This window comes from Andrographis paniculata, unplaced genomic scaffold (genome assembly GCF_009805555.1).
Source record: "Andrographis paniculata isolate CXL003 unplaced genomic scaffold, ASM980555v1 Contig77END, whole genome shotgun sequence".
NCBI lineage: Eukaryota > Viridiplantae > Streptophyta > Magnoliopsida > Lamiales > Acanthaceae > Andrographis > Andrographis paniculata.
This window is the reverse complement of record NW_026137614.1, coordinates 4,473,086-4,498,371: the sequence shown is the minus strand read 5'-3', so window position 1 is coordinate 4,498,371 and position 25,286 is coordinate 4,473,086. Positions and strand designations below refer to the sequence as shown.

The 25,286-nt window shown below is 32.6% G+C and overlaps 3 protein-coding genes across 5 annotated transcripts; 1 reads left to right on the top strand and 2 right to left on the bottom strand.

Annotated features, from left to right (window-relative positions):
* The first annotated feature begins 1,050 nt into the window (after positions 1-1,050).
* LOC127266703 (thymidylate kinase) lies at positions 1,051-4,270 on the top strand. 3 transcript variants are annotated; one of them, XM_051297059.1, is made up of 8 exons: positions 1,051-1,361; positions 1,975-2,029; positions 2,321-2,648; positions 3,137-3,248; positions 3,340-3,399; positions 3,512-3,616; positions 3,692-3,809; positions 3,925-4,270. In XM_051297059.1, exons 2-7 carry the CDS (start codon positions 1,993-1,995, stop codon positions 3,806-3,808), a joined length of 759 nt encoding a protein of 252 aa, XP_051153016.1. In that variant the 5' UTR covers positions 1,051-1,361; positions 1,975-1,992; the 3' UTR covers position 3,809; positions 3,925-4,270. The 3 variants fall into 3 exon arrangements, with proteins under 3 accessions (XP_051153016.1, XP_051153015.1, XP_051153018.1); XM_051297058.1 differs by having other exon boundaries at positions 3,908-4,267; XM_051297061.1 differs by lacking the exon at positions 1,975-2,029 and having other exon boundaries at positions 3,908-4,262.
* Positions 4,271-4,714: 444 nt separating this feature from the next.
* On the bottom strand, positions 4,715-13,800 carry LOC127239383 (transcription termination factor MTERF5, chloroplastic). Its single transcript, XM_051257495.1, has 4 exons — positions 13,436-13,800; positions 6,741-6,790; positions 6,404-6,607; positions 4,715-6,303 (listed from the first exon to the last, which is right to left on the bottom strand). Exons 1-4 carry the CDS (start codon positions 13,672-13,674, stop codon positions 5,186-5,188), a joined length of 1,611 nt encoding a protein of 536 aa, XP_051113452.1. The 5' UTR covers positions 13,675-13,800; the 3' UTR covers positions 4,715-5,185.
* A 6,349-nt stretch (positions 13,801-20,149) lies between these two features.
* Positions 20,150-21,789, bottom strand: LOC127239309 (uncharacterized; the record flags this gene model as incomplete). Its single annotated transcript, XM_051257400.1, has 2 exons — positions 20,150-21,564; positions 21,665-21,789. Coding segments are annotated over 2 exons (1,104 nt in total), but the record flags the coding sequence as incomplete, so codon positions are not given.
* Between the last annotated feature and the right edge of the window lie 3,497 nt (positions 21,790-25,286).

Sequence of the window (25,286 nt, the reverse complement as noted above, 5' to 3'; positions counted from 1 at the left end):
ATTTTAATTAAACTAATTAATTATTTTAATTTTAAATCTAAAATTATTTTTATTATATAATAATTATTTTTACTAATACTCCCTTCCTCCGTTGTTCAAATTTACTCTCACTTTTCTTTTTAATTCGTCCGCTAAATTTACCCCATTACTAATTTAGCAAAGTCAACAAATCAATATCTAAATATGATCCTTCATTCAACACTTATTTACAACAAATGCCACTACTTTTATTACATTTTTTCTCTTTATTTTTTTTCTAACTAAATTTTTAAAAATACCAAAAATTAATTTTTTTTTACTTTTTATTACTTTTTTAATAAAATATTTATTTTACTTATCTCCGTGCCGGCTCAAAATGCTCTAATTTTATCGGACGGAGAGAGTATATTTTTATTGGTGTTACTATAGTAAACGGACAAAATAGTCATATGGAAAAGTAAAAAATATGAAGAAAACAATCCAACTATCTAAATACTACCAACCTCCCACCAGAATTGAACGATTTGATTAGGGACACGCAGGTGATGATGTTTAATTAGTTAATAATAATTAGTTATGATATTATTATATTATTTTTTTTGTATAATTAATAATATTTATAGTTTTAAAGTAAATTTAATATATATGATTAAAAAATTTAAAATATATGTTTAAATATTTAAAAATTATATATCAATTAAAAAATATGCAATATGACTATCATTTTTGTAGAGAATAAAATCTTTTATAATACAAGTAAATAAAAAATTATTTTTGTTTATTTATAATTAACCTAAATCAATTTTATAAAAGATAGTATAGTTTTAAATATAGATAAATATATTTATTTTTTTTGAATAGAGGTAGAAATAAAAGGATTTTAAGGGAATTTAATTTATAATATTGTATATTAAGTAGTTAATTAAATTAATTTATATTTATTAAATATATTTTAATTTAATAATTTTTATAAAAATAAAAATGTGTGAGTGAGATACAGAGAATATATAAAACTATAATAATTTGAATTATAAATATATTTAAAGTTTAACCTACCCCGCTGCAGCCGCTCCTCCCTATTCAGTCTTCACCTTCTTTTTCATTCCTTTTATTTTTCCTTTATTTTTTTCTCTCCTTTTTCATTTCTTCTTCTTCTTAGTCTTCCCGCCGGTCGTTTTAACACTTTTTTATTCTTCATCGCTTTCCCGTCTTCCCTTTTCCTCTTCTGCACCAGTCCAGTCTGCTGCTCCTGCCGGCGGTCTTCCCTTTTCCTCTTCTGCACCAGTCCAGTCTGCTGCTCCTGCCGGCGGTCTCCTTGGCCGTCGTTTCTCCCTTCTTCGGCCGGATCGACGTTGTCTTGGGCTGGAACTGGCCCTCAGCAGGTTCAATCCTTCACTTTCTCTCTCGCCTCTTATTTTTTTTATTATTTTTCAGATAATCTTTAAAGTATTTGCAGCGATTTGATTTTTTTTTATTTTTTTAGATTTTTCTGTAATCCTTGATGTATGATAAATATGATCTTTTGAGACTAAGTCACATTCTCATTCTGTACTCTTTAGATTTATTAGGTCATAAGTATATGATTTTTTGTGACTAGAATTTCATGTTTGCAGTATGTCGATGCCAATTGAAAGTTTCTTTCATTATTCATATAATCTATTGTGGATAGTTGTTGCATTGTAATGAAGTAATCTAAGAGCTTCATCTTTGATATGAAAAAGGGTTTATTGATTTGATTTTTATGCCAAATTTGGTTTATTTTGTAAAATTTCTGTATATTTTCCCTTTATACAGAAGTTTCAGAGAATCAAAAAACTTTTGAAATAGTAAAAACTTGATATTTGATACCATAGATTTCAAAAGACTACTGTTGTTGATAAATACTCACTAGCTAAAGTTCTAAAAGTTTCTATGTACTAATATCCGGTGAGCAAATCGAATTTATAATGTTGTGCAATTTTGTAGTTCTTGAATTGGTTTTGGAATCATGTGTAGGTCATTACTTGCTAGGACATGACAATGCCTGCCATTTCACCATTGTTAAGGCTTTGTAAGTTTACCAATTTTATTCGTTTTTATTGGAAGAATGTATGCTTGGAAGGTGCTCGATAAAATGCCTTTATTAGGGAGGATGATGAACACATAACAGTCTATATGATGTGAATATAATTCAATTAAAATGGACATTACTCTCTCATTCAAATAAACATATCTTATCTTTTCTATTCTGTTAAAATTTATCGATGAAGGGGAGAGTTTTATTTATCTTCAATCATATGATATGTTAATCGATTTTTATTGAGTTATGCTTACATATAGTTTTTCCACAATTTGGTAACAGTTGCTGTGAAGCATTCCCGAACATCTCATTGCAATATAGCATACCTATCAAAGTGCTCGTCGAGGGACATTCATATGGAAAGAAGTAGTCATATTGACCTGAGAGGCGCTTTGATTGTTCTAGAAGGTCTGGATCGATGTGGGAAGACGTCTCAATGTGGGAGATTACATTCTTACATAAAAGAGTCGGGACGTTCAGTCGAATCATGGAGATATCCCGATAGAAACACAGGTGTTGGGCAGATGATTTCTTCGTATCTAACAAACCAAACACATTTGGACGACCACACGATCCATTTGCTCTTCAGTGCAAATCGGTGGGAGAAGAGGTCAGCAAGCTTTTTCGTCGTGAATCATTAATCTTTGTTAATGTTAGCCTGAAAAACGATAAATTTTAACTTCATTAATCTCAATATTGTCTTGGACAATTATACTCTCTCCGTTCCGTAACTAAGTATACATTTACTGTTTGCGTGTTGATCTTTGAATATTAATTATTATATCGAAACATATTACAAATCAAAAGAAAATGACAAAAATATTTCTATTAGTGTCTTATAATACTATAATATAATGACATTTGTATAAAGAATTACTATAAATATAAAAATATTTTTAATGTTAAAGTATAACGACGCAAAAAACAAATAGATACCTTGTTATGGGACGGAGTGAGTATAACATTTTGAAATCTGATTGCTTCATAGTTGAGCAAACATATCATTTCTTGTTTAAATCATTCTAACTTGAAATTATTATTTTGTCAAAAATTTGATGGTTATGCAATTTTAATGTATCGTCGACCACTTGGCTTTAGATCGTTGATGGAGTCTAAGCTGAGGAGCGGAACCACACTCATTGTTGATCGATATGCTTTTTCTGGGGTCGCTTTTTCATCCGCCAAAGGACTTGACGTCGAGTGGTGCAAGGTAGAGAATTATATATATATATATATATATCGACACTATAATCACCATTGTAGAAATCGTTTTACCGGTTACAATATACATGTATCTGCAGGCTCCAGAGGCAGGATTGCTAGCTCCGGATCTAGTTATATATCTCGACATATCGCCAGAGGTAGATTATTATATGAAGTGATATGATCTACGTTACCTGTCGATGTGTCTTTTATTGCATCAAGAATGTTTCCTATTTAGCGACGTATAATATTTGAACTTGTCTTTCTCAGAAAGCTGCCGAGAGGGGCGGTTATGGAGTTGAGAGGTACGAGCAGCTCGAGTTTCAGAAAAAAGTTGCTGATTCGTATAAGATGCTTAGCGATTCGACATGGAAGGTAGCGAGTTTAGAATTGTTAACATTGTAAACATAAATTTTCCCATTTTACATTCCCGTCTTCAATTCATTGTAGATAGTAGATGCAACTCTTCCTGTCGAAGACATCGAGAAAAAAGTGCGCGACATGGCCATGGAGTGCGTAGTGATGTGCGAAAAAGGGAAGCCTTTGTCGAAGCTCTGGCACAATTAGAGTAAGTTACATTTGCCCCTAGATCAAGCTAACATGTCGATATATGCATCTTTGAATCGAAGAACATGATATCAGTGTCTTATGTCGTTTTGGATTAAGTCGATGGGCGAATGCAGATGAAGAAGAGGCGATGTACGAGTTAATCGGTGATCGGGTTTTCGTCGATGGTTAGTTTTGGAGGGACTATGTTGATTAATGATGCTGCATTTTGAAAGGTATCCCTAAGAAATACCAACAGAAGTTTTATTTATTCAAATGGCTATAGATGCTATCACTTTTAATTTTGTTGAATTGGAATTTGGAAGGAATGTTGTGGTTGTGTTTATGTTAACTCTAGATTACATATTTTGCTTATAATTGTGGGAAGCGTTGATTTTTAATTTTAGGACAAACTTTTTTTAGTCCCTCCTGTTTGACTTCTTTTATCGTCTTAGAACTTTAGTGATCGTGTCCTCTCGTAAGTAAAAATTTTCGTTAAAATAGTCCTCTAGTGCTGGACTTACCCTGGTGGTTCGCTGCTGCTAACGTGGCGTTGATGCAATTGACATAACATTGCTATGTAAATGCCATGTCAGCGACGTGTAGAATTTTTTTTTTTTTATTACTTTTACAAAAAATTTTGGTAAATTATTTTTTTAGTTCCGTATATACTTCGTTTATATTTTTAGAACTTTAAATAGACTCTGTCGGAAAATAGTCATGCAAAATAAAATTTTTTTGTTAAAATAATCCTCCGAAGTGGGGCATTATGTGGTAGTGATATGTCAGCTATGTCAACGCTACATCAGAAACGATAAGTTAACTTGACGAAGGATCATTTTAGCAAAAAATATTTTACTTACTGAGTCATAAAATGATATGATACAAAGATTAAAAAAGCAATTTACCTTAAATTCTATTATGATACAATCATCATTCAAAATACAAAATTCAATGCAGCAACTCATCTTTTCCATCTCATATCAGAAAATAAGATACCATGTTCTAAAATGATAGTATTCATCATCCTTACATAGATAGCTTCACATGAATTCATTCACAAGAATGAACATAACATAATTCAAGTAACTAAGAAACAACACAATTATTTCATGGCCCCGACAATTACCACGATAGTTATAAGACGCCGAGAACTTAAAGTTTCACCCGATAAACAAAAACATAACCACAGCACATTAAAGTCGAGGTGTAGGATTTACGACTAATGCAAAAAGATGTGTATGAACATTAGGAGTTAGACGTACCAGTCGAGCAGAGGGTTCGTCGTGGAACAATTCATTCGACTGTTTTAACCAAAACTCCAATTATCAGCCAAACCTGTATTGGCTCTATGTAACTCATTCGACATTTTTTCTTCTGTCGAACAACACCAATTTGTCATGAAGCTTTTTTCTGCACCCTTTTATCCAAAAGTTTACGGAAATCATCTTCCGAGAGAGACAGCATCTGGTTCAGTAGCATCTCGACTCCGTATTTCCTCACAATCTCATACCTTGGTTTGATCCTATCTTCCAAACTGTACCCAAAGTACTGTGGAAATTTAACCAATTCAGATTTCGGGTATACCATGGTCAAGAAAAACTCCCATTTCGGCTTCAAATTCTCCGGCAAGCTGAAAGTATACAAAGCCCCGTATCTCGACACCATAGTTGCAATCTCACCCAAGCTATATCCATTCTCCAAGAAGAATTCAGTAACCGGCTTCAAATTCGCCTCAATGCTGAGGCCAAAAGTTTGAGGAGCTCGATGGAGAAGAACTGCAACGTCGACACCCAGAGACTGGAAATAAACAGCAGTCGGTCGTAGTTTATCCTCCACATTATAGCTTATAATGTTCGGGCAGCGAGTTAGGACCTTGCTCACATTCTCGGCCGAGAGCCCCATCTCGTACAGGAAATCTACGGTTGTGATGAGCTTTTGTTTGCTGTAAGTGAGGAGAGGAGGAAATCGATATATGACTTTTGCCCATTGCTTCTTATCCACGCCGAGTTCCTCAAGAAATGCCATGGTGGGGATCAGATTTTCGGTGAGGCTGATTCCACAGAGCTGAGGCCTTTTGCTGAGGATTGTTGGGATGTGTGTTTTTGGCACGCCTAGATCGATCAGAAATTCGACCACCGGCTTAATCTTACCCTCCAAACTATAGTATGCAAAAGCTGGGAACTTGCGGATCACTTCCTTAATTGCTTCAAGTTCCATGCCGAGCTCGACAAGGTAGATGATATGAGATGGAAGCTTTCCAGTTGGGGTAATGTCACTCACCCGAGCTAAAGCTTTTAACTTCTTTGAGTCCACTGCTGGAATAGATGGAGAAACTGATGGGGCAGGAACTTCGATCGCGTTTTGTTTCTGAACATTTTCTTCTGTTTTTCTCTTGACGGGTGGTTCTGGAAAGTTCTCCACAACATCTACCAAAATGGATCCGTATTCCTCGAGGAGGGTCTCAAGGTAAGGGATAAGAGAATCTCTAATCTCGAGCGTTGTGAGTTCTCGACCTTCAAGAACAGAAAATTAAAGGAATGTGGATAAAGTTAGAAAGGAAATTAAATGAAGCAGGCAATATGGTTTTTGCATGATTGTAAGGAGAGATCAAACCTACTAAGTATCGAGACTTATGAACAGAGTGAAGGCGCAACACAAGGTGATCGATAAAAGCATCCGATTTGTTGATGATCCTTGCAGCAGCTGCATTGCTTGATCCTTGTTTCTTCAAAAATAATGTCAAAATGGCCTTGGCTTCTTCCTTTTCGGCTGCTATCAAGGTTGGAGGCACTAACGATCCATCTATGCCGGATTCAGCTTCCAATGAAAAAGTATCCAACCCAACCATGTTATTTTGTGAAAAGGTATGATGCCGGGGAAACAGATTTACGGCTTCCATATCCCCAATTGTAGTCACATCCATAATGCAGATGCAATATTAATATCTTACCACGCTTAGCGCGACAAAAGAAAGTCTGTCGAGGAATACTTGCATCAATCCTGCGAGAAGCAGATGACAAAGTGGATTGAATATTATTGAGCATGAAGAACTGACAAGATAATGAAAGGCAAGAGAAACAATGAGAATCAATGATTTTATCGAACTGCCTTTTTGCAGTATAGCAATAACAGATAAATGGTTCTGATGCATGCCTATTATCAATAATCTCTCCGTCCTCAAGCTGTAGAAACAAATGCCAATTCGAAACAACTTCTACAAATCTATCATTGAATCACTATTTCTAACACAACTTTGTAATTCGCACTGATTCAGAATAAGGCAAGGTGCATCAACCCGGTTTTTTTCAATTCAATTTGTTAATGATCATAATTTCAAAACCTCTAAATAGGTATGCATTGCCAAACTGATCTAAACAATACATTCATTGAAGTAGGTGCAGCAAACAAGCCTTGCTCAAATAAAGTTTGCTCCAAACTTAGTTCTAAATTTTCATCGATAAGATGATACAAAAACATATGATTTAAAGGATTTCAGTCAGAAAAATCTCGTTCCCCTGCTCAAAATTAAATGATAGCAGCTACTGGAAATAATCCCTGTCAAAGAATCTCTTCATCAAGAAACCTCAATGGATCTTCACAGAATACGAAACCCAAAAAGTACTAGTGAATAAACAGTACTGAGTTTCAATGATCAAACTCCAGAGGATCATAGTCCAACTCAAGAATTGCATTTACATTATTAATATTTACCATTATTAAAGTCCACAATATCCCAACTACAACTGACAGCATAGTTGGCAATCTCGGGTAGCGTTACATAGTGGCCAATCTCTAAAATGCTATAGCGGGATACGGATGACCGTTGTTTAAAAACTTAAATATATACCTATAAAATTATAACATACACAAAATTACAATAAAAATGCATAAGAAGATTTTATAAATTAATCTCATAATCATCATTTAAATCAATAAACTAAAAAATATATATAATCATAACTCATAGATAGTTATGTTGAAACGTGACTTGGATTTAGCGGTCTACCCGACCCTAAACCAAAGCGAAAGGGCTGTTTCAATTGGCAGGGTTCCTTTTGGGCTTATCCTAATTAATAACAAATGGGCTTAGGGTTTAGGGTGTTTTGGGGTGCTTATAAATAGACAACTATGGTTCTTAGTCGGATGACACATTGTAAATCTCTGAATCAGTATAATAAAATCTCTCCGGTTCCTGCCCGTGGACGTAGGTTGACATACCGTCACCGAACCACGTAAAACCTCTGTGTTCTTTATTTGCTTTCTTTCTCGTTTTCTCATAACAAGTGGTATCAGAGCCATATCCCATTGATTGAAGATGTCCTCGTATAAATTTGATCTGGAGAAGTTTAATGGGTCGAATGACTTCACGCTCTGGAAGGTCAAGATGAGGGCACTTCTGGTTCAACAAGGATGTGCGGCTGCGTTGGAGGGAGAAGACAAGTTTCCTAAAGACACGAAGGAGGAGGTAAATAAGGAGATTTTGGCAAGGGCTCATTCCGCGATCTTGCTGTCAGTTACTGATAAGGTGTTACGGGAGGTTGTAGATCAGACAACGGCTTTTGGGTTATGGAATAAACTGTGTGAGAAGTACCAAAACAACTCTCTCACGAACAGGCTATATCAGAAGCAACGTCTTTACACCCTCCGGATGTCCGAAAGTACTCAGGTAAAGGATCATCTTGATACCTTTAACCGTATCATTCTTGATCTTCAAGGAGTTGAGGTTAAAGTAGATGATGAAGATCAAGCCCTAATTTTACTGTGTTCACTACCTGGTTCATACGAGAATTTTGTAGATACTATGCTATATGGTAGAACTACAATTTCTGTTAATGATGTGAAAGATGCCCTTATGTCCAAAGAATTGAAAAGAAAGGTTTATCTGGAAGAGGGTTCTGGTTCAGGTCTGTTTGCAGGTAGGGGAAGACCACAGGAGAGGGGTAACGGGAATGGGAGGTCGCGTTCAAAATCAAAATCCTCTAGCAAAGTTAAGTGTTATCTTTGCAAGGAGAAAGGGCACGTTAAAAGGGATTGTCCACAAAAGAAGGGAAATACAAAAGTTGATTCTAGTAACAGTGGCAGCAGTGCTGCTGTGGTACAAGACAGTTCTGATGATGGGGACTTTGGTGAAGTTCTGACAGCGTGTAGTGCTAGTACTGCTGATTCCTGGATTATGGATACCGGTGCTTCTCACCATATGACGTTCTCTCGTGATCTACTCACTTCTTTTAAGGAGTGGAATGGAACAGTGAAGTTAGGTGATGATGGGGTTCTAGCCATAAAAGGGAGCGGGGTAGTGCAGATAAAATTGCATGACGGTACTGTCAGGAAATTTGACTGTTGGTATGTTACTGAACTCAGAAAGAATTTGATTTCTCTTGGCACCTTAGCCAAGAATGGTTTAAAATATCATGGTGAAGGTGAGTGGGTGAAAGTCCTGAAAGGTGCGCTGGTAATGATGAAGGGAAAACTGCAGCATGGAATTTATTTTCTACAGGGCAGTTCAGTGATGGGAACGGCGGCGGTATCCCAATCCTTGGATAAACATGATGATAGGACAAATTTGTGGCACCGGCAATTAGGTCACATGAGTGAGTTAGGGTTGTCTGTGTTGAGCAAGCAGGGTTTATTTGGTGGAGATGTGATAGGTAAAATTCAATTCTGTGAGACTTGTGTCAAAGGAAAGCAACGCAGGGTGAGGTTTAGTACCGGTCATCACACTTCAAAACAAATTCTGGAGTATGTTCATTCAGATCTATGGGGTCCCTCTCCGGTGAAATCGCAGGGCGGGTGTTCTTACTTTGTCACTTTCATAGATGATTATTCGAGAAAAGTCTGGTTGTACTTTCTAAAAACTAAAGATGAGGTGTTTGGGAAGTTCAAAGAGTGGAAGACCATGGTTGAAAAACGGACGGGTAAACAGGTCAAGACTCTAAGAACTGATAATGGGTTGGAGTTCTGCAACGCTCTATTTGATGATTTCTGCAAGAAAGAAGGTATAGTGAGGCACCGCACTGTACGACACACACCACAACAAAATGGAGTTGCAGAGCGAATGAATCAAACCCTCATGGCGCGTGCTAGGTGTATGCGCATATTTGCTGGCTTGTCTAAGCAATTCTGGGCTGAAGCAGTAAACACTGCTAGCTATCTGGTTAATAGATCTTCATCAACTGCAATTGACTTAAAGACTCCTCAAGAGGTATGGTCCGGTAAACCCTCTGATTACTCTAATCTAAGAATATTTGGATGCCCTGCATACGCTCATGTGAATGATGGTAAGCTGGAGCCGAGGGCGGTAAAATGCATATTTCTAGGGTATGCAACAGGAGTAAAAGGTTATCGACTGTGGTGTACAGAAGGTAAAAATCCTGGTAAATTTCTTATTAGCAGAGATGTAACCTTTGATGAATCTGCTATGCTTGATCAGAGTAGAGGTTGTGAAAGTATTGCAGGTACAAAAGATTGTGGTGCTAACCAGAGGGTGGAGTTTGAGACTCCTGACAGAGTTGTGTACTTGTGTTAGAGGAAAAGCAGCAGGATAATACTATTGATCAATCCGATCAACCAGATCAGTCAAAACCTCAAGGGAAACCGGTTGAGGGGGAAGCTGATGACGCTGGTACTGGGGTTGAAGATTCCATAGCAGCAAGAAAGGGAAAGAGAAATATTCAGAAACCAGCTAGGTTTGCAGGATGTGTCAATACGTGTGACATGGATTCTGTTGCTTATGCACTAGCGGTTGGTGATGATCTTGGCTCTGATGAGCCAAAGACATATAAAGAAGCTGTGGCGAGTAAAGATGCAGAAACCTGGATTATGGCAATGAATGAAGAGATGCAGTCTCTTGAAAAGAACAAGACTTGGGATCTTGTTGCACTACCAAAAGGGGTGAAGCCAGTGGGATGCAAGTGGGTCTTTAAAAGAAATGAGGGAATTCCTGGTGTTGAACCTGCTAGGTTCAAGGCGAGACTGGTGGCAAAAGGGTTTTCACAGAAGGAAGGAATCGATTACCATGAAGTCTTTTCTCCTGTGGTGAAACACAAAACCATTCGGGTTCTTTTGGCAATGGTGGGTGCTTTTGATCTGGAGCTGGAGCAGCTTGATGTAAAAACAGCATTCCTTCATGGTAATCTAGAAGAACAAATTTACATGTCTCAACCGGAGGGGTTCTACAGTTCCAAAGGGGACCAGGTATGCTTGTTAAAGAAATCTCTGTATGGCTTGAAGCAATCTCCGAGGCAATGGTACAAGAGATTTGACTCATTCATAGTGTCTAATGGTTATACTCGTAATCAGTTTGATAACTGTGTTTACTCGAAGAAAGTTTCTACTGATTCCTTTGTGTATCTGTTGTTGTATGTGGATGATATGTTAATTGCAGCTAAGAACATGGTTGTAATTAATGACTTGAAGGCTCTACTAAAGGGTGAGTTTGAGATGAAGGATTTGGGTGCGGCAAAGAAAATACTTGGTATGGAGATCTGGCGTGATAGAGAAGCAAGACGGTTGTGGGTTTCTCAAGAAAAGTATATTGAGAAAGTTTTGCAGGCATTCTCTGTTGATCAGTCCAAACCGGTAAGTACCCCTTTGGCGGCACACTTTAAACTTGATCGAAGCACTATACCGGCTACAGATGAAGAGGTTAGTTACATGAAGACGGTTCCATATTCAAGTGCAGTTGGAAGTCTTATGTATGCGATGGTATGTACGAGACCGGATCTCGCTTATGCGGTTAGTGTGGTGAGCAGGTTTATGGCTAATCCAGGTAAAGCTCACTGGGGAGCTGTAAAGTGGATCTTGCGATATTTGAAAGGAGCGTCTGATATTTGTCTGGTATATGATGATAAAGGCCATGGTGATGGTCTTGTTGGCTATGCAGACTCTGATTACGGAGGTGACTTGGTGAAACGAAGATCACTAACTTGTTTTATCTTCACTTTGTTTGGATGTGCAGTCAGTTGGAAGTCTACTTTACAACCTACGGTTGCATTGTCGACGACTGAGGCGGAATACATGTCAATGACTGAAGGTATTAAGGAGGGTATCTGGTTACATGGTCTGGTGCAGAGTTTGGGTCTGAAGGTGGAGAAACCGGTGTTATTCTGTGATAGTCAAAGTGCTTTGAGTTTGGCTAAAAATCCAGTGTATCATGAGAGAACCAAACATATTGATGTAAGGTTGAATTTTATCCGTGATGTTCTGGAGGAAGACAAGTTTTCTATTCAGAAAATAGCTACAGAATACAATCCAGCTGATATGTTAACAAAGGCGCTACCGACGGAGAAGTTTGAGCATTGCTTGAACTTGGTGAATATTCGTAGGAGGTAAAGCCTTCTCGGGGCATCTGGCAGGAAGGAGACGACTGAGAGATACTGACGAACCTTTGGCGGTTGGAGAAACTCCAAGTCAAGGTGGAGATTGTTGAAACGTGACTTGGATTTAGCGGTCTACCCGACCCTAAACCAAAGCGAAAGGGCTGTTTCAATTGGCTGAGTTCCTTTTGGGCTGATCCTAATTAATAACAAATGGGCTTAGGGTTTAGGTGTTTTGGGGTGCTTATAAATAGACAACTATGGTTCTTAGTCGGATGACACATTGTAAATCTCTGAATCAGTATAATAAAATCTCTCCGGTTCCTGCCCGTGGACGTAGGTTGACATACCGTCACCAAACCACGTAAAACCTCTGTGTTCTTTATTTGCTTTCTTTCTCGTTTTCTCATAACAAGTTATATAAGGAAAACAATTAGATCACTACAACTTTCACAAACAGGCAATCGAACTTAATCAAATTTCGAAATATGAGAAATAATTTTTTTCCCTTACTTTTTCACCCTAATTACTACTACTCGAAAAATTATCCTACATGAGGTAGTTCTTCATCTTCATTCATTTCTTCCATTATAGGCTTGTCACCTGTGCAATGTCATTTCCCTATCTAGAGCTAAAAATACCTATAAATATTATGTTATATCATACAATTTAAACTAAATACCCAAAAAACAATTTTTTTTTATAAATAATACATTACATGATTAGTGGATTGATTAGCACTCAAATATAATCGTATATACATAATCTTACATGTAAGATCAAACATAGAGCTTTTGAAGCTCTGCACCACACGACTGCTGAACGGTGCTACAACTACTATTGCTCAAATGCGGCAGGGGAACCGCGGACAGCAGCTCCACAACACAGCTATGGCGTGCTATTGACAACTATGACAGAAATTACCCTTTCAAGAATTATCAGACTGTTTGAATCATCAAATTGCCATTCAAGTTCAAAATATTCAACAAAAAACATATATCCATATTGGATATACACATGACCTCATTCACAATTCAAATTCATAATTCAATGATTCCCAAACGCAAGAATTGATAATTTCACAAAACAAATAATACTCCACCATAGTAGATTCCTAATTACTTCAAATGTTATACAATGACATCTTCTAAGCCCTAGTTTTCAGCGTCAATCTTTTCCTTCTTCCCTAAATTAGTGAAATTAAAATGTCAAAAACCCCCAAAGCTTCAATCCTAATTGAAACCTCAATTACCGACTGCATTGCAGTTTCTATTTTCTCATAATTACGAATCAATCTCCAAACGATTTTAGGATAGCTTTGTTTGATTACCTCAGACCGATTGGGCTATTCTTAGCCGGAGGCGCTGTGCCGTGAGGTATAGACAGCAATAACCGTGGCCGAGCTCGACCGAATCCCCGCCGTTCTCCGTCGTCGTTGGATATGATAGGTGTGGGAAGCCGCCGGCTTCCATGGTGGTAGTCGGCTGTCTCAGCCGCCAGGAATGAGGGAAGTGAATGGCTGCTAGTCCATCGTCGATTGTGCGTGCAGACGATGGCGTTGGTTGCCATACCGCCGGAACTTTTCTGAAGAACTGATTATAGCAGTGAACGCCGGCCGGCGAGATTGGAGAATCGATTAGGCGGCGGCGGTGAAGCCTGGAAGAGGACGCGAAGCCAAACACATCCTAAGTGTAATTTATTTATATATTTATATTTTCTAAAATAATATTCTTCACAAATAATATATCTAATAATCCCTATACTTTTCACTTCCTTTTAAATTTACAATGGAAATGGAAATAGTTTTCTCAGTCAGAGAGGTAATTTTAAAAAATAATTGGACATTATTGTGATTTTTATTGAATAAGTTTAAACGTTATTTATTTATTTAAATAACATTTATAAATAAGGAGGGTCTCATGTAATTTTTAATTTAAAATGATAATTTACATTGAGTTTTGAAATACGGAAGAATGAATTATTTTTTTAAAATATAAAGGATGATATACAATTTTTAAAATTGAAAAAAATTACTTTGAATTCGAAATTATAAGGAAGTTATAAATAATTTATAAAATTTAAAAAATAATAATATTTTAATCATAGTAGTATATTAAAAATAATAGTATAAAAATAATTTGATGGTGCAAAAATAATACTTCTCTGTCCCAAAACTATAGTTTGGGTGTATTTGGTACGAGATTTAAGAAATATTGATATTATATTGATAATCGATAAAAAAGTACGAGTAAAAGACTTTTTTGCCCTTGTGAGTGTATTAGTGTAAAAAGTAGTGGCGATTGTATAATAATAATGAAAAAATAACGGTAGTTTTATAATGATATAATTATTTATGAAAATGAGACTATTGTTTTGGGATTGACAAAAATGATAAAGATGACTGTTGTATTGGAACTAAAGGGAGTAATGTAATGTTCAATTCATGTTATAAGTTTTTTTTTTTTTTTTAAAAAGTTTGACTTGTGTGCTATGATCTCATCTACTACCTACTATGACGAAACATTACGATTCTGATTTCTATCAAAATTCAAATGATCATTTCACATAAAAATATAAATATAAATTAGTACATATTATTTATGTATTTTTTATAAAGTCAATCAACATATATAAACTCTAAAACTTTACGATGCATTTGTTTGTAACGCTAGCAAGATTTTCACATCGGTGTTTACCTCAGATCTCTGTTGATTAATATATGCTCGCAAGTGCGGAGGGTTGGAGCAACCGTGTTCTCCAAATTATCCGAGAAAAACATAGTTTTCTATTGCTTTGCATTCAATGGATGCGCAAAAAAAAGGCTGACAATGCTAGACAAAATGGTGGAGGAGAATGGTCGAAGAAGGCAAGCAAGGATTTCGGAAAATGATCCGCGGCTATTCCATCTTTTCCAATGTCGAACGCTAGGGTTGCACGATTGATCTTTTATGTAGAGGCGGGTTGCTCGAAGAAGCACTCATCTTGATACGAGACATGAAGCCGAACCTAATTTGATTGTTTGGGGACATTCTTTTTAACGATCGAAAATTTTATTAAAATTTAAATTATATTAATATAAATATTTTTTAAATTTTTAGTACTATTAATTAATATTGTCGGATAGTAGATTTTTATTATTTTCAAAAATTTTGTCTTGAAAATATTGTTATAATTACAAGTCGAAGTGAATGAGAAGATGCATTTGCTTGCCAGTTGTGATTTTGAAAACATTGAATTTTGTTAATACAACAAAGTTTGGATTTCAGGCATTATTCCATTTTAAAAAACACTATATAAAATATATATATATTGTTTTATAAAATATTAAATCAAATATTAAATTTTTAATATTTTAAATTTTCAAAACTTCCAAAACTTTTTTTATCTAAACAAAGTCGGGCATGGCCGCTGTGTAGCAGAGTTGTGAAAATTTATATACGTCTTTCTTCTATTTGGTAAGTATATACATTTTCATTTTAAGTATCTAAATATAAAATATCTATTTTGCTTTTTTAGTATGGATGAATCCCAATAGACACTACAGATACTATCACCTACTAGGGGTGATTGATACGGTATACCGAAATTTATACCATATATTGTATCAAAATTTTTAGAATAATATTTTTTTATACTGATATCATACCGAAAATTCAGTACGATAGATATACATACCGTACCGTTTTGATAATTTAGTATATCAAAATTTTTTGTACATAACTGATATATCAAATATCAAAATTATATACAATATTTTCGGTATATATACTGAAATATCGAATTTTGGTATTACATACCGTTATCGTACCGAAATTTCAGTACACTAAAACTTTTGATATTTTCGATACGATATGTACATTATTTCGTTATTTTTTTCCACCTCTAACCTTTACACTTATTTATAGCAATACCCACACATTAATTTCACCCATCGTAAAAGATAAAATAATTTGTACATACCAAAACTTTGTGTCACAAAAATAGACAAATTAGCTCGGACGAAAATAGTAATTTTTAAATTTTTTTTTTTAAATAATAAAATCCAATTCAAAATCCCACAAAACAAACACGCCCTCACAATTGTTCTATAAATTTTTATTATTCATTTATTTATTTAAATAATATTACCGTTGGACTTCATATAGTATTTTTTTAGTAGTCAGTCTAGGCTTCTCTATATTTTTTACATCATATATTTACCAACCGATATTAAATTTTTATCCTTACATTTAAAAAATAAAAAATAAAAATAAAAATCAAATATTATTTATTTTTAATTTCCCTAATGTAAAGTTCTCACCACTTTCTTTTACCAGGTATGGAGTAATAATAATAATAAAAAGTACGTCATCTAAATTTGTACTGTATTTACTTTTGTTTTTTCACTGTTACAAAAATAATTCTATATTTTTTTAATAAAAGCAATAATATTTTTTATACTTTTTCTTATTAAAAAAATAGTTATTACTTCCTCAGTATGTCATAGGAGTATTTAATTTATTTGGGCTTGACACATGAATAAAAATATATTTTTTTTATTTTAATCCAAAATATCATTTTTATTATTTTATGTATCATTTTTTTAAAGTAAAAGTCATCGTACATTAATATTTAAATATTATTAATTTTTTATTTAAATTATAAGTATATCATTAAACATACAATTATTTTACACAAAAAAATTAAAAGACAAAAACATCAAATTTTACTTGAATTAATCAATAAAATAATATTATTTTTTAATCTATTATAAAATTCGAAAAATGTATTTCAAAAGAGACTGGGTCTTTTATTTAAAAAAGTAAAGATAGTTAAGATATTTTTAAAATTTAATTATAATTCAAATGAATAAAGAGAATGAATACGATAAAATTAACACATTTATTGTAAATAAATATTAATAAAAACTAATAATTAAATATTACCTTTTTTTCATTTTTTCTAGAAATAGTAATAGAGTAAATTAATAATAATGATAATAATAATAATAATAATAATAATAATAAATTTGATTTATGAAAAAAGTACTTTTTTCGTCCCAAAGTATTGGTTTTTTTTTTTTTTGTTCATCCCAAAAAGATTATCTTATTTTTTTATTTAGTAATTTTAGTTATCATTTTATAACAAAATTATTTATACTTTTCAAAACTATCTCTAATTATTACTCTAAAATACTTTTTAAAATCCTTCACAAAAAGTAAGAGTATTTTAATTTTTTACATTCTATTTTATATTTATTTTCAATTAAATACTATTATTTTTTAATTCTCGTGTCAACTCCCAACAAGACGTTTTTTGGGAGTGAGAGAGTATTAGTTATTTTTACTCCCTCTGTCCCATAAGTAAATATCCATTTGCTTTTTGTACGTAGTTTTAGAAATATTAGTCTTATATTGGAATACAGTATGAATAAAGTAAAAATAACTAAAATAACCTTATTAGTATGTGTGATATTTGGTAATGACATTTGTGTAATATATTGTAAGTTGTAAGAGTATTTGTAATGTTAAGTAAATAGTATAATTACAAAAAGGAGAAATAAATATTAATATTTTATTATGAAACGAACTAAAATATAAAAAAATAGATACTTTTGTTATGGGACGGAGAGATTATTAAAATTCGTCCAACCAAATGAAGATAATAAAAGCTTAAGCCAAGTTGCATGAAAAAGCTGATAGTGAGTTTCCTTCTTGATTTGGCACTTGCCATTTGGACAAAAACACCCCTCATGCCCCAACATGGAACCATAACCTAATTTTCCCATTTCCTCTTTCAAATGAACAATATAACGGTTTCGTCTCGTAACTAGATATTTATTTATTTTTTTGTATATAATTTTATTTATAATAATATTATATTGATATATAGTATAAATAAAATAAAAATAACTAAAATTTTTTTATTAATACTGTGTGATATAAAAATAATTATATTTGTTAATATATTATAAATTGTAAGATATTTGTAATATTAGTTAAATAGTGCCGTCGCTGAAAAAAATAAAATTGATAATTTGTTAAGAAACTAAGGATAGAAGAGTATTATTTTTTAGTAAATATATTAAGTGTGTTTGTTTGGAGGTTTGGATTTTGGATTGAGATTTTGAATAGTAAAAATTTTGAATTTGAATAGTTGTATGATGTGATATAAATAAGTATTGATGTGATGTTTTGAATGTAAAATTGATTTTTAATATAATATAAAAAATAAAAAATAAATATTTGATTTGATATTTTTTTAAGAGAAAAATTGGATGAATAATTAAATTTAAATCCAATCTTCCAAACAAACACACCCAAAAATTATTATTCAAATAAAAAGTAAAAAATAAAAATAACACGCACCCCTAACACGTACGCCTTAAATAAAAGGGAAGGGTCATGAAAAATGTAATGTGTGTGGTCCAGATATATTACATACATATATATATATATATATCTAGAGAGAGAGAGAAAGAGAGAGAGAGAGAGAGAGACAGACAGACAGACAGAGAGACAGACATGAATAATAGCACTGACTGGGTTTGGGTTTGATAAGATCTGTCAACTCCTTTTGGCTGTTTCTTCATTTTTGGATATCCATTTTTGGCTACAATTTTATAAAATAATGCTCAAAATATTTTTATATTAATACTCCCTCCGTTCCGTCCCAAGTATCATGTCTGCAATGTCGTCTTTGTCCGTTTCATATACCATATTATTTTTTATTTTTAAAAAATGATTACGCACTTTAATCTCATTTTAAATTTTTTAATTTTATCTTTTTTAAAATTTTAATTCAACTAATTAGTTATCATAATTTTAATTTATAATTATTTATATTATCGGATAATTATTTTCACTCATACATTCTTAATTATCTACTAATTACACCTCTCCTAAAATACCGTGTCTACAGTGTAGCAGACACGGTATGTGGGACGGAGGGAGTATTATTTTATACACCCACCGTCCCGTAATTATATATTCATTTGTTTTTTGCATGAGATTTTAAAAATATTAGTATTATATTGGAATATAATATGAATAAAGTGGAAATAACTAAAACAACCTTATTAATATTGTGTGATATAAATGTAATGATATTTATGTAATATATTATAAATTGTAAAGGTATTTATAATGTTAGGTAAATAATACAATTACTAAAAAAAAAAAAATACTTTTGTTACGAGGTGAAGAGATTATATTCCATAAGAATAAAATTGAATTTTTATAGAACTAGTAATATAAATTTTGAATTAAAAGTAAATGAATGTAAAAAATAAGATCTTTAATAACAATTGAGTGAATAGATGAAAAAATAATTTTTTTTTTTTAAAAAAAGTGATGCTTCTTTCCTCTCAATATTATACAATAATTTTTTCTGGATTATTTCAAACATTTGCAATATTTTTAAAATAAAAAATTAAACATATTTATTTTTTACATCATATTTTATCTCACTACATCACATAAATAAAAAATAAATATACATATTTTTCTCATCACATTATTTAGTTTTCAAATTATCATATTCAATACTCCTTCCGTCCCTTTTGCAAAAGATCACTTTTGCCATTTGACTTTTCGCATAAAGTGTAAAGATATATTTATAATTTAACTAAAAATTAAAAAAATAGTTTGATATTAAGCATATAATTACTTTTTTCTAAAATAGTGAAATAAAATGAACGAAAATAGTAAAAAAAATATTTTGAATTAAGACGAATAAAATGTTATTATTCACTTAAATTTTCATAACACTCCCTACAGAGCTATTGCACAATATTTGAAACTGAATACGTATTTTTTTTTATTAGATATGATATGATGACATATTTTATAGATATATTAAAATGATTTATAACAATTTTTATTTTTTTTCGTGACAAATACAATAACAAAATCTTATTCACTTTCTTACTGTTAACAAAACAAAGAAAACATATTTATTTATCATAAGTAAATAATGTTTTTAAAAAAATATATTAATGAATAGTGAGATTGATCTCAAATTCCTATTCTCTGGAGATTCTCTCCCCTTTTTTGTGTTGCAAGACAACCTTTTTCGGGTTTATTACAACCTTTCTTGAAAGCTGTAAAAAGCACCAAAAAGTAACCAAATAAAATTAAATTGGGACACACCCAATCCAATCTTCTTTGAAAATCTTCATTTCAAATTCCCTAATCATCATCATCATTTCAACAGATTCCTTTTCAGATTTCCCATAAATAAATAAATAAACAAATTAAATATCCATGTCTAGATGAATTCAATCAATTCTGAGTTTTTATTACAGCAAAATTAAAATTAAAATTAAAGATCCAATCTTTGCTCCAATTCAATCTACAATTGCACAAAATCACAACTCCGAAAAACACAAATTTGAAGAAAATTAATCATTCTTACGAGTTTTTCACATCCCCCCTTTTTGCCAATTCTTCAATTTCAATTTCAAAAAAAAAAAAAAAAAGTAACCTGAATCCAAAGTGTTCTTACATTGTTGGGATGATGTTCTTACAGGCAAGGATGAGCAGTGAAAACCCAATTTTCCCCTCGTCGTCTTCATCTGATCTGTTCGCCATTTTTTCTTCTAGCCACAATCTGCTGTCCATTCCACTCCTTGTCCGGAACATGAACACTGCACATCCGGCCGCCGGAATATTCGAATTATTACAGTTATTATTGTCACTGTAGAACCAATTGTGGACGTCCCACAACAGATCGACGAGCAATCCGTCGAGGAAAATTGTCTGATTGCCACGGAAATTCCATTGCAGCCTTTTCACACGAATCACAGTTTTTTTATCGATGTAAACAGACATCGCCGGCGATTTTACCCCATCGGAATCGCCACCGCCGCCGCCGCCGCAGCGGATTACGATGTCGTGGCAATTTCCGGCGTCGGAGAATCGAGCTCTGGTGGAGTACTGTGTGCTGCCGGAAAACTGCTCCTGCCGGGAAATTAGCGAGAATTTGGCGGCTCCCGCGCCGGCGGGTTTGAGCTTTTTAACGGCGGATTCGCGGGCTGTGTCGCCGTCGCCGCCGAGGAGTAGGGCGGGCTCGGAATTAATGGTGATTAAGATAAAATAGCCGTCGACGGGCTCGGGCCCTGATTCGAATCGGGCTGTGGAGAGATCCCAGAAAAGCTCGATTTCCAGGTCCTGGAGTTGCAGAGATTTGGTGCCTTTCAGCTTCCGGAATAGGCGGGAGTTCGTGCTGAGCTTGACGGCGGCGACGGGAGCGGCGCCGCCGCGGCCAACGGCGACGTTGAGGCCCTGGAAGGCGGCGGTCTTGCACCAGGTTAGGGTAATTAACAGCTGCTCCTGCGTCGACGACACCACCGTCTTGTACAGACACGTCACCGAATTCTGTACGGACGGCGGCGACGGCGACGGCGACACCGCCGGCGAGATGCAGGAATTGGACGACTGCGTCGAGCACGACGTGTCGGAGACTTGAACGGCATAATCACTGAAACACGACGCGAAATCTCTCATTCTCAAATTCAAATTCAAATTCAAATCGAAATTGAAATTAGAAATTGAAATTGAAATTGAAATCGAACAGAAACCCTAGAAATAATTTGGGGGAAGCTTCGGACAAGAAAAGAGAGGAAAAAGGGCAACTTTCAGACAGGAAGTTTTCGAGGTTTCTTAATTTAATTCTTGACAGTTCATCTGAGATATCATAATAAAAATAAATTAATTAATTAATTAAAAACACTGAGCTGTTTGGTGTAATAAAATAAGAAAGTAAAATGTAGAGAGAATGAAATTTAAAATAAATAATAATGCATGTGTGTACTATTTAATACATTTAACAAAGCCAAATTCTTGTTTAATTGATTTTATTATTATTATTATTATGGTTGACTAAAGAGGAGTTAATAATTACATGAAGATTCTCCCCCGTCATTAATTCTCTTAGATTTTAATTTAACAATTTGGGGGTGGGATCATGTGACTCTAATGAATATTTTATTTTTAATAATTAATTTTCACCTCCACAAGTATTACTTCATCTAGTCACTCAAAATAGTTCATTAGGATTCCATAGAAAAATAAATATTTTATTAAAAAAATATAGATACTTGAAGGTATTTTTTTTTTAAATTTAGTTATAAATTAAAGTAAACGAAGAAAGAAAATGTAATAAAGTTAATGATATTTGTTCTAAATAAATATGGAATTAAGGATAATAATTATATTTTGATTCGTAATGTGATAATTTAGCGGACGGATTAAAAAAAATAATGAAAATAAATAAGTTTGTTCTAGAACTATAGTATGAGTTAGGTTTGACACGGAATTTAAGTAATATTATATTATATTGGTAGTGGATAAAAAGTACAGGTAAAAAATTCGTAATGTGATAATTTAGCGGACGGATTAAAAAAAATAATGAAAATAAATAAGTTTGTTCTAGAACTATAGTATGAGTTAGGTTCGACACGGAATTTAAGTAATATTATATTATATTGGTAGTGGATAAAAAGTACAGGTAAAAAACTTTTTTGCCCTTGTGAGTGTATTAGGGTAAAAAGTAGCGACAATTGTGTAATAAAAATAAAAAAGTAGAGATAGTTTTATGGTGATATGATTATTTATGAAAATAAGACTATTATTTTGAGATAAAAAAAATGATAAATATAACTATTGTATTGAGACGGAGGAAAGTAAATAAAATTGATTGCCCTTTTCGGTGGGGAACTGAGATGAACCCTACAAAATTAAAATCTACCAACTTTTTTTTATTTTTTATTTTTCTCAATAGTCATTATTTCTTTATAAACCAAAGGAATTATTATAAGGTCACTTCAATTAATTTCCCCTTTTCCTTTTTAATACATCCATACAATTTATTAATCTAATTTGTCTAATAATAATAAGAATTTATTCATCCATGAATTTAAAAAAACATGTATTTTCAATCATAAAAATTTAGAGGGGATTATTTTTTACTTGAGATTTAGTTTTGAGTAGTAGTTTAAATGTTGTTATTTTAGTTCGACGGAATCTCGAATTTGTAATTATCAAATGCGAATTCGAAAAGTCGTGTACAAAAAGACCATCAAGGGCACGTTGGCCTAATGGTGAAAGAGACTCTAAACTACTAGAAGAACGTGTAGACAAAAAATAACAGTTACTCAATGCACTTTCGGGTAGCGACTTCGGGTTTCCGTGTCATCAAAAAAATAAAATAAAAAATAAACTAGTTATAAAAAATAAATAAATAAATAAAGATTAAAAATCCAACTATTTGAACGACTTGAGCTAAGCTAGTGCAAATCATCGGAATGATCGATTTCTTGCAATAGTTTAAATGCAATGCATTTTATGGGATGAAATATCTTGTTTTTATAAGAAATCGTAAAAATTTCATAGAGTAAAAAAAAAAAAACATCTAAAGTTAAAATCTAACTAAATAAACAATTTAATATAGTTCACATATTAAAAATAAAAGAAAACATATAATGAATTGTTTACCTTTTGTGTATGATATAATATTTTATAAGAAATCATTAATTACATATAATAAAAGAAAATTACTATTAAATATAATATTTTATAAGAAATCATTAATTAAATAGTTTTTTTTTTAAAAAAAAAACCCTTCTAAATACATAAAGTCAAAATCAAATTACTATACATATAAATTATATTATTTTTTTTCCAATATATAAAACAACAACAATAGAAAAAAATAATCGCTTTATCAACCTACAAGTTATATATGTATATATATATATATAATGGTTAACCATTTCACAAGTTTGATGATTTCAAATTGTTTAAAGCAACACGTTTGAGTTGAGTTGTATTTGGTTTATTTTGGTTATAGGTATACTATGATACTCCCTCGATCCTAAAAGAAGTGTCTTATTGAGAGTTGGCATAGAAATTAAAGAATAATAGTATTTAATTGAGAGTGAATATAAAGTAGAATATAAATGACTAAAATGCCCTTGCTTTTTTGAAGGATTTTAAAGAATGTGTTAGAGTGATAATTAGGGGTAGTATAGAAAAGTATGAATAATTTTGTTATAAAGTGGGAACCACGACTACTAAATAAGGAAACAAGACAATTGTTTTGGGACGGACGAAAATAAAAGAACAAGACAAATCTTTTGGGACCAAGGGAGTATAATATTTTATAAAAAAAAAAAAAAATTATATTATATTATATATATATTTTTTTTTTGGTATTTGCTTTATTCCTTTCACATTCTTCATTTCTTTACTAGCTTCTTCTAAAATACTCGCTCCATCCCAGAAATATAGTCTTAATTGAGTTGGTCACGAGATTTAAGAAATATTCATATTATATTGGTAGTTGGTAAAAAGTATGGATAAAAGACTTTTTTACCCTTGTGAGTGTATTAGTGTAAAAAGTAAGAGAATTGTGCAATGAAAATGAAAAAATATGAGTAATTTTATGATGATATAGTTATTTATGGATATAAGACTATTGTTTTGAGACGGACAAAAATAGTAAATAAGTTTACTGTATTGGGACGGATGAAGTATTATTTATCTAATAGCTTTGTTAATGCCCAGTTTGCTTTGATAGCTTTGAATTTGCTAATAAATTTTAAATTAATGGATTTCAGTTGAAGAAAAAGTTGAAACATATGAACCAATGCTACCAAATAAATATGTTGAACTTACTCATTTTAAAAACAAACACATAATACGCCTAAACGTAAATTATTTTGATCGAACTGGAAAATATAAATCAAAATTTTATATTCTTGTATATTTTTCTTGTTTTCCTGATTTTCACGACATTACAATTTCTTATTCAAATTCATCGATGCGTTGACTTGCAAATAAACATTCATAACATGATGAGAAGTTTCTTGATATACTTTCTCTATAAGATAAAAATTCAACCATTAAAATGACAATCTTCAAGGTAAAGAAAGGAACATAACAAATCCAAATCCGTCATTTCGAACTTCTTCTTCGTATGCAATTTAAATTTAGTGAAAGTAGTTTGTCGAGAGTTGATAAAGATTATATCATTAACATAAATATCATTTGGTCATACGTATGCTCACACAATGGTTGACTCACGCGCGGCTAAACGACAAAAATGACGACTTTTAAAAATATATAAAATATATTTTGTCAGTAAGATAAATAAATGATAAGAGTGATAATTAAGTATCCATAAAGAATATTTTTTGCAAT